The 10,406-nt window shown below is 41.6% G+C and overlaps 1 protein-coding gene across 4 annotated transcripts in view; it reads left to right on the top strand.

Annotated features, from left to right (window-relative positions):
• The first annotated feature begins 223 nt into the window (after positions 1–223).
• LOC126458286 (cryptochrome-1) overlaps positions 224–10,406 on the top strand; it is a 109,159-nt gene continuing 98,976 nt past the window's right edge. Inside the window, exons 1-3 of one of the 4 annotated variants that reach the window (XM_050095222.1) lie at positions 470–565; positions 655–871; positions 990–1,133. In XM_050095222.1, the coding sequence (XP_049951179.1) occupies positions 992–1,133 (142 nt within the window). In that variant the 5' untranslated portion in view covers positions 470–565; positions 655–871; positions 990–991. Of the gene's footprint in view, positions 327–469; positions 566–620; positions 872–989; positions 1,134–10,406 lie in introns of those variants that run through there. The other 3 variants (XM_050095224.1, XM_050095226.1, XM_050095225.1) reach the window with 3 other exon arrangements.

Genomic DNA, 10,406 nt, shown 5'->3' with positions numbered 1-10,406 from the left:
GTCAGGAAAGAGTATTATAAGAAATGTCGAGGCTCTGCAGATTTTAGCTTCACATTTTTATTCGGTACGTCGATACGGAAACTTCTAGTAAAAATCGAAACATTAAACATAGTAATCCTATTCACTCTACAACGCAGAGCATACAGCAAATGGAAACACTATATAACATGGAGCCTAGAGAAGGCATAAGATTAGTGCTACGGAGCGTAGATCCACCCCGCATTGTTGCGAATGAGCCGATTGTACTTCTGTTGAAGCTTAGATGTCGTCGAATATAAGCTTGATTCCGTTCTATTAGATTTCTACTCATGAGTTCACCTGACCAGGTAAGAGCAGAATTTTGCTACTCACGCGGATTCAGAATCATAGAACAAGCGAATTTATGCCACGAACGGAACGTCTGTTGTGCACAGTCGCAATTTTTTTACGCCTTCCAAAGATTTTCTTCCTTTGTAGCAGCCGATCCAACAATTTATAGTTACACTACAGCATGATAAACAAGTACGTCTTCTAAACACGAAAACGAATTAGACACTGTATGACGCCAACTGCAGTTTTGACAAAAGTAAATGTTTTTATGTAGAGTGTTGCGTGTATTGTTGTGTAACAAACATCTCTTAAGCTTCATACAAAAACATTTGGTGTTCATTTCAGTCAGCTGTTTAACACTTACGCTGCAAGTACAGCTGTTGGAATATTAAACGGAATTATAATTCCATGATTACAGTGTTGCCAGTGATTGAACTCAAAATAAATACGAAGCATCCAGTTTATTGATCACCAGCTGCATACTTATATAACTGTTAAAGACGACACAGGGTATAGTGCCTTGTGAGTCCTGCATACGCCAGCAGTCCATACATTGTCGTAGGTAATGTCAACATGCTGTATTTGACTATAAAATAAGGTATTTCTCGGACAGACACTTAGCTGTAATTCGCCCCTTTTTACTTTTTAGCTGATTATTCATTTTGCTATTGTTTCAACAGCTATGGCAGGAGGAGTGAAACGGAATGTTACAGTTCATTGGTTTCGGCATGGCTTGCGCTTACATGACAACCCAGCCTTGCACGAAGCATTGAAAGAAAGTGAAGAATTTTATGCAGTATTCATCTTCGATGGAGAAAGCGCAGGTAATCGTAGATTTTCATAAACAACTAAGTTGGACCAATGTCATGCTGTGTGACGAAATGAACTCAGAATTATATTTGCACTGTCAAAGCGATAGTATCCCACCTTTTCCATCCACAGATTGAAAATGGGGCTTAGAATTAGCTGATGTGAAAGTGACTTTATAGCTAATGTTGTCTTGGTATTTAGTTTAATTATTATTTGAAAGAAGCTGCATAAACATTCAGTCTGATCTTGATAAGATTTCGAAGTGGTACAGAGTTGACAACTTGCTCTTAATGTTCAGTAATGTAAAACTGTGAATTTCACAAAACAAGAAGGTAGTATCCTAAACAATAATATCAATGAGTTCACTGTTGGAATCAGCCATCTCATAGAAATATCTGGTTGTAACACTTTGTAGCGATATGAAATGGAGTGGTCACGTAGGTTCAGTCGTGTGTAAAGCAGATGGTAGACTTCAGTTTATTGTTAGAATACTGGGGAAGTGGAATCAGTCTACAAAAGAGATCCTAGAATATTGTTCAAGTGTGTGAGACATACAACAGACGTGACTAATCGGGGATATTGAACGTATACAGAGAAGGGCAGCACAAATCGTCACATGTTTATTTAATCAATGGGAGAGTGTCACAGAGATACTGAAGGAACTGAAATGGCAGACTCTTGAAGACCAATGTAAACTGTCCTGAGAAAGTCTATTTGCAAAGTTTCAAGAACCAGCTTTTAATGATTACTCTAGGGATATATTACAACCCCCTATATATCGCTCACACAGGGATCATGAAGATAAGATTAGAACAATTACTGCATGCACGTAGGCATTCAAACAATCATTCTTCCCACCCCCCATAGGTGAATGGAGCAGGGTGAAACCCTAATAACTGGTACAATGGGAGGAACCGTCTGCCATGCATCTCACCGTGGTTTGCACAGTATGGATGTAGATGTCAGCTATGGCTCGTGGTGCACCACACCCACTTTTGTGCCAGTTTTGGATAATGCTATTTTGTGATGCATGGTGTTCTTTAATCATGGCAGCATGCAAACCCATAGAAAGTTAGCCATTTTGGCAGTGCTTCCACCCTTCGCCGGAAAGCCAACAATCATGCCCTTTAGGATGTCAGATAGATCGGCCCATTTCCGCATTATGACAACGACTGCATTGTTTTTCATTTCTCGCATCTGTGTTTTATATCTTAGAAGGACCACAGGGCTTTACGTGTCTGACTTCTAGCATGGATTTGATGATGTTTGGAATGGCAGATTGTATGATTTGAGAGTTTGTCCTCTAGTTATCTGACATTGTTTGGGTGGCCAACAGCTCGGTTTGAATGGCTGCCCCCATAGTCTCCTGCATCACTGCAGGGGCCACAACAGTGGCAGGCTGTTCAGTTTGTGTGGCTGTCTCAACATCTGTTGGTGTGGTTGCAGCCTTCTCACGATTGGTTGCAGCGTGTTCTGCAACTGTGAACATCTTGACGGGGTTTGCACTAGCTGCAGCAGCTTCCTAATTGGTGGTGCTCAGTGTGGTGCCTATTTCTTCACTGGTGAAATGGTAGCCAACACAACTTCTGCCAACAGTGGGTTGGCTAGACACACAGACGTCTCGGTGATTGGCTCTGCAGCACACAGTGTTAGGTCTCTAACTCCCACTCTCAATGGGTGTTGGGTGCCTCCTCTCCAGCACCATATTGGTGTCCCCGTCTGACGGTCACTTGCTGCAGCTGTGTCTTTGATGTAGTTTCTTCTCAGGGGTACCTTGGTGCTTGCTGCAGCTGCACCAGCTTGCCACAAGGAGGCCATTGCAATTGGCACATGTGGGGCAGTGTCAGGATCCCTTGGGCAATGTCTGCTATTGTGTTCACTTGTGCTCAGCAGTAGCATTGCAGTTATTTGTCGAAGTCCTTGATCAGTTTCTAGGCCCAGGTGGGCCTCTTGTCAGCTGTACCCCACCAGAAGCCCAGCTCATCAAAGAGGTTGACTGCTTCTCATCACTCAATCTGCGAAGGTAGACCTCAGATGAGCACCTTCAGGTTGCATCAACAGTTGTTTCTGCTCTTATCGGTAGTTGGCTTCTTGACTGCATGCTCTCTGAAGCTCCTGGCCATATGCTATCACTCCTTGCTGTTTCTGATGCAGACTTTGAGAACTTGGTTTTGGCTGACTACTCTGGTGCTGTTTCCTGCCTTGGCTAACTGTGTCACATTGGTGCGCATTTCCTTCCGTGGAATGTTGCCAATGTAATGGGTGAACACCTGCGGCAGGCCTTCTTCTACCGGTGTGGGTGGGGGGGAGGGGGGCGACAGCTGGTTGCCCCTCAACTCTGTTTTAGCGCTTTCTTCATCTTTGACTGGTGAGAGCGGCCAGTCTGTGGTGATAGACGATTGTGCTGCTGTTTCCAGCTTGCCTGTCTTGGTGTCTTCTTCAGTGGTTTCCTCCACATGAGAAGGCGAGGCTACACCTGTCTCCTCTGATGCCTGAGGCTACCAACGCACGTTTTGCCATTGGTGCCTTCTTCTCGTGTCACCAAACATTGATACTCGACAAGAGCCGTAGTGTGCTGTGCAGTAGCAGTGATGTGCACACTTTAATTGCTCGAGCCAGCCTCTGTTTCTGCATTATGACAAAGCGTTTTCCGTGCCCCCCAACATGCATTATATACTCTCCACTGCTAGTGCTGCCACCTGCGATCTTTGAGTGATTACTGCAGGTTGACATTAAAAATAGATGGTAATTATATTAATGTGACTGGACGTGTATGTTAGATTTCAACAAATTCTTCTCCTACAGAAATGCTTTTCTTACTGTTGCCAGTTTGCATTTTATATTCTCTCTACTTTGGCCATCATCAGTTAATTTACTTCCAAAATATCAAAACTAAGCTAATAATGCTTGTAATTTCTCATATCGTAATCTAGCTCCTCCAGTATCACCTAACTCAATTTTAATTAGCCTTGTTTTACTTTTGTTGATGTTGATCCAATGATCTCTTTTCAAGATGCTATCCTTTCCGTTTAACTGTTTTTCCAAATTCTTTCCCCATTTTAAGAAAATTACAGTGTTGCTGGCAAATCTTAAAGTTTTTACTTCTTCTCCATGAACTTTAATTCCCTTTCCAAGTTTCTTCTTGGTTTCCTTTAAGGCTTCCTCAATGTGCAGATCAAATAACGTCAAGGGTAAGCTACAACCCTGTCTCATTCCCTTCTCAACTATGACTTTCCTTCCATGGCATTTGACACTGATGATACCAATCTGGTTTCTGTAAAAGCTGTAAATAACCCTTCAGTTCCTGTATTTTATCCTTACTGCCTTCAGAATTTCTTAGAGTGTAGTCCAGTCAACATTGTCAAGAGCCTTCTCTAAGTCTCAATAGCTATAAACATAGGTTTGTCTTTGTTCACACTGCCTTTTAAAATATGTCACTTGGTCAGTATTGCCGCGCATGCTTCTACATTTCTCCTGAAGCTGGAATCCACCAGCTTTTCCCTTCTTCTGTGAATAAATAGAGTCAGTATTTTGCAACCACTACATCAAACTGATGGTTTGGTAGCATTCACACCTGTCAGCTCCTGTCTTCTTTGGAACTGGAGTTATTGCACTATTCTTGAAAACTAAGGGTATTTAGCCCATCTCATATATTTTGCACGCCAGGTGAAATAATTTTATCATGACTGGCTTTCCCAAATGTGCCAGTAATTGTGAGGGAACAATCCAGGGGCCTTGTTTCCACAGGTCTTTCAGTGCTCTTGTCAGCTTCTTCTCACAGTATCATGTCCCATCTTATCTTCACCTACTTTTTCTTCCCTTTTCATTTTGTTGTCCTCAAGTTTTTCCCCATATATAGCCCTCTATATGCCTTCCACCTTTCAGCTTTTCCTTCTTCACGTAGTACTGGCTTGCTGTCTGAACTCTTGATATTCATCCAGCTGCTTCTCCAGAAGTCTCTTTAATTTTGCTGTAGGTGACATTTATCTTTCCCCTCGTTATGCAGGCTTCTACAGCCTTTCATTTGTCCTCTAGCCATTCCTGCTTAGCAACCTTGCAGCTCCTTTCATCAGTTAAATTGAATACTTCCTGTATTATCCAGGGATTTCTAATAGGCCTTGCCTTTTTACATGTGTTGTCCATTATTGCCTTCCAAATTTCATCTCTCAAAGCCACTCATTTGCCTTTTATTGTATTTCTTTCACCCATTTCAGTCCAGTGTTGCCTGATGCTCACTCTGAAACTCTCAACAACCTCTGTTTCCTTGAATTCATCCAGATCCCATCTCCTTAATTGCCTACATTTTTACAATTTCTTCAGTTTCTGTCTGCTGTCTGTAAACAGTAGCGTATGTCAAATATGGCGCTGAAATATCTAGTTTACCATTATTAAGTCAATGTGAAACCTTGCAATCTCCCCAGGTCTCTTCCAGTTTACAGTCTTCTTTCGTGATTATTGATCCAAGTGGTAGCGATAATAAAAATTATGTTCTGTGCAACATTTTACCAGTTTGCTTCCTCTGTAATTCCTTTCCCCCAGTTCATGTTCTATTATTTTTCTTTCTCTTCCTTTTCCTATGACTAATTTTCAGTCAACCATCATAATTAAATTTTCATCTCTCCAACTATCTGAACAATTTCCTTTATCTCAGCAGACATTCTTCCAGTTTCTTTGTCATTTGCAGAGCTAGTTGGCGTATCAACTTGCACTACTGTGGTGGGTATGGGCTTGGGGACTGTCTTGGCTATGACAATGTGCTCACTATGTTTTCATACTAACTCACCTGCATTTGTATTTTCTTATTCAAGATCAGTTGTTCTCCTGCTTTACTGCTATAGTTGAAGTCATGAACGATGGCGGTCGAGTTTAGGCTTGCTTCGTGCACCTGCATCACTCATACTCTGACAGCCAATGAGCGTTCAATAGTGTTCTGAGCGCTCTGCTGTGAATTCTGTAGCTAATGCGAGCATTAAATGTGATCTTAGTGAGTTGTTTAGTGAATTTCTGTTTCATTTGTTGCGAGTTGTCATTGCTGATGGTAGTGGTAAGTGATAAAATTCTGCATAACCTAGCAAGAGACGTAATTTGCAGGATATAAGCTTCCTTCAAGTGGAAAGCATGCACACGTGTGTACTGCAACTGTCATTTGGAATCGTCAACAGCGCCGTTCCCGTCCATGCCTTGACATGGGTGAACTGCCATCGTTCGTGGATCGGACTGTAGTTGATTTTGTGGTGATAACCCTTCACTAATGAGACTTGAAGTCCTGTCGTTCCTGGCATATATTTCTCTGATTCCCACTATTTCAACCTTTCCTTTTCCCTTTTTAAATTTTCTGATCTACCTGCCCAATTAAGAGATCTAACATTCTTCATGAGGAAAAGGTGAAGAACATGCAAATCAATTGCAATAGTAAAAAGTTTTATTAAAATCCCTTGACCTAGTCTTCGACATTCTTAAAACATCATCATTAGTGATTGACACTGGTTACGTAATGTTGGAGGGTGTACGATAAACAACATTATGTGACAACATTATATATCCAGTGTTAGTCATTGATCCTTCTGAAGAAGACATTTTTAAAGACTTCAAAAGCTAGGTAAGGGTATTTTAATAATCTTTTTTACTATTGCAACTGATTTGGCTGTTTTTCACCTTTTTGCATTCTGCAGTAGCCTCCAGCCATGTTCAAGATTTTGAATGATTAAAGATTCCACATGACATCACGCATACTCTGACAGCCAGTGAGCGTTCAGTAGTGTTCTGAGCGCTCTGCTGTGGATTCCGTAGCTAATGTGAGCATTAAATGTTATTGTAACAAGTTGTTTAGTGAATTTCTATTTCATTTGTTGAGAGTTGTCATCGCTGATGGTAGTGGTAAGTGATAAAATTCTGCATAAGCAAGCGAGAGATGTAAATTGCAGGATATAAGCGTCCTTCAAGTGGAAACTCTGACTTCCATTTCATGGCATTTGACACTTATAATCTCAGTTTTGTTTTTCCTGAGGACGTATAATGCTCTCTTGAGTAATCCCTAGCAGGAGGTCCAAAAGAGGAACTCTTTTTACCTCTGGAATATTTTACCCAAGACGATGCCATCTTCGTTAAGGCATGCAGCATAGGAGCACAGGAGGGGTGGGGATAACAGCTGTACTTTCCCCTTGCTTTGAGCTATTTGCAATATTAGCATAGCAGTGCCATGTTATCTGATATTACAAGGCCAGATCAGGCAATCATCCAAACTGTGATGCTACATCTGCTTAAAAGGCTACTGCCCCTCTTTGGGAACCACAGGTTAGGCTGGTGTCTCCACAGGTATCCCTCCATTGTCATTGTTCTTTGGTGTGGTCATATGTATTGTTGAGGCACCCAAGCATCTCAACAAGGTCCATGGTTCATGGGGGGTTTGATAACTTAGATTTGAATATTCATTGGCCTTACCCTATCTAATCTGGGAACATGCCCCAAGTACTCGACTTTTGGCTTGAGGATGGCACATCATAGATTGCAAAGCAAACGTATGTGTTGCAAAAGGAAGAAAACCTGGGTAGATGGGCAATTTGATTGGTTCCAGTTAATGAGGTAATTCTTGAAATGTGAAATCTCACATAGAAACTATTATATAAAACTGCAGAAAAATGTTTCATGTGCTGATAGTGCTGAAAGAGAGTTTATGACATTGATCAAGCTTGAACTAATGTTATTCATTGTCAAGACTTAGCTGAAAATATGCTGCCACTTGGTTAGTGTTTTTAGGTAGTGACTGCCTGCCCAACAGAACAACTACTTTTCTGAATGTTACATGATCTATTGAGGATAGATTGACAATTTTCGTGATGGTATCACCACAGATTCACATGTACCCTTTTGTAGGTGTTCAGTATTGAACATGCTCCATGAAAAATAGTGCCCATCAATGGCAGCAGAAAAGGGGGTTCTTGCTCAAATAAGAGGGCGAATTCCTTGCATAGACCACTGAGTCTATTATAGTGTATGATCTCAGATATGACCCACACTAAATTGACTTTTGAAAACCTAAAGGTAATGTGATGACAACAATGGTCACAGTAACTTTCAAAACCTTCAGGATTTAATTTGATTTGACATATCTTAAAAATTGAGTGAATTTTATTCAGAAAAAGCTACTGTAAAGAATCAGAGGACAGATAACTAGAAGGAGCTTGCTCAAACTGTAATCATGGGTTGGAGCTGTGTCGCCAATTTGTATTGTATACGTTAGGTTGTAACTGGCGACTGCTTGTGTGATCAGTACAGTGGTGCTATTCAGGAATAAAATGGATCTCTACTGTCTGGTAGGTTGCTGGTGAACTCAGCGTTTTTGTTGCTGTGGTATCCAATTGAGAAGGGATCTTTTGATGTACTGTGGTAGTACCCATACACAACTGTCTATCTCTGGGTACCCCACTGGGTGCTTTGTGCGTATTGCATGCATCTACATCTATAACATGGGCTTTGTTGCCTTCTTGCTGCTGCTATGATGCTAACACAGTCACAGTCAGTACTAGAGGCATTACAGTATGGGCATGCTGTTCTTTTGTGTTGCCAGATGCTGTCATAGATCGAATGCAAATCACTGCATTGCTTTGGGTGTGTATTAGGATACTGTGTGCTGTTGGTTTGGATGATGTTGAATCAGTGGTAGCAAATAGAAAACTTGTTATTGGTTGACACAAACAAAGTGATTCAGGAGGAACGTCATATAATTTGTGAAGTGATTGTACATGTGAAAATAAACCAAAAAAGTCATATGAACATGTGTCGGGCTTTTAATCATTGTGGAACTGGAGCGAGTTGAAGACTACACACATCAATGAAAGAATAGGAAGAAAAAAGTGAAAATTACTTACTGAAATGCTGTGTAGGTGCTGAGGTGGACAGAATAATGGTGGAACAGATGACTGATCCAGCCCACAGGAGGTGTGGGGGTTCTCCAGCAGATGGCAGCACTGTATCGTTGCACCAAGGCAACAGCTGGAAGCGTATCCAGTGTACAATCTTAAATTGGATCAGTGAGCAGTTGTGAGGCCATGTGTGTGTTGTGCTTGAGTGTTATTTAATTGAGCAAGTCCATTGTGTTCATGGTTCATGCAGAATATGCAGACATGTCATTTGTGTACAGGTATTGTAATTGTAGTGGCTGTGCAGCTGTGACTGAATGCCAGAGACATTTCCCTGGTCAATGAACCCGTGTGCCAGGGTATTTCCCAGGGTTTTTCGAACATTGCGTGAATCTGGTACACTACCCAATGGACACATAACATCAGAATGTGAGGTCGTCCACTCAATTGAAAAAAGGGAAGACATTATTGCAGTGGTACAACAGTGTTTCACTACCAGTACACTCAGCTCTATATTCCACAAATGCAAGTGTGGCATGTATGACGTTCTGAGGGCTTGTACCCATTCCATATGCAGCCCGTGCAATATCTGCGTCTAGGTGACTCAATAAGCAGAGAACAATTTTGTAAATGGTTGGCTGTACACAGAGACATCATGCAATACGCTTTATTTACAGATAAAGATACATTTACACTGAGTGGTATTATGAACATCTGCAGTTCTCATACATGGGTGATGCAAAATCTACGTGACACTAGGGAAACAGGATTCCAAGTTAGGTTCTCAGTGAATGTCTGATGTAGTATGATTGACGATCTGGTGATAGGTTATGTGTTCCTGCCAAATCGCATGACAGCCGCAGCGTACACACATTTCCTGATAGAACACCTCCCAGCACTTTTAGAAGGCATGACATTTGAGTGACAATGGCAAATGTACCTGCAACATGATGGATCACCAATTCACTGTATCAGACAAGTATCCCAGTATTAGGGTAACACATTTTCTCAATGATGGATTGGCCATGGCGGACTCATTAACTGGCCTGCCAGATCACCTGACCTAACCCCATTAGATTTCTGTTTGTGAGGCTGGTTAAAGGTGGATGTGTACACTACAAAGTGGATACACATGAAGAATGTATCGCTTGCATCACTGACACTGTTGTGTGTATTAAAGCCCGCTGAGATGATGCTCAGTGCGCAACACAACACTCCCTCCAGCGTGTTGACAAGTGCACTGAGATGGGTGGAGGGCTTCTTGAACACATCTTGTAGGATGGATCAGTCATCTGTCTCACCATTAATTTGCCCACCACAGCGCCTACCCAGCATTTCTGTAAGTAAAAGTCACAGTTGTCTTCATAATCATTCATGGATGGCTGTAGTCTTCATCCTCCTGTAGTTCTGTAATGATAAAAAACTGGA

This window comes from Schistocerca serialis, chromosome 2, assembly GCF_023864345.2.
Source record: "Schistocerca serialis cubense isolate TAMUIC-IGC-003099 chromosome 2, iqSchSeri2.2, whole genome shotgun sequence".
Lineage (NCBI taxonomy): Eukaryota > Metazoa > Arthropoda > Insecta > Orthoptera > Acrididae > Schistocerca > Schistocerca serialis.
This window is presented reverse-complemented; position numbering and strand designations above follow the sequence as displayed.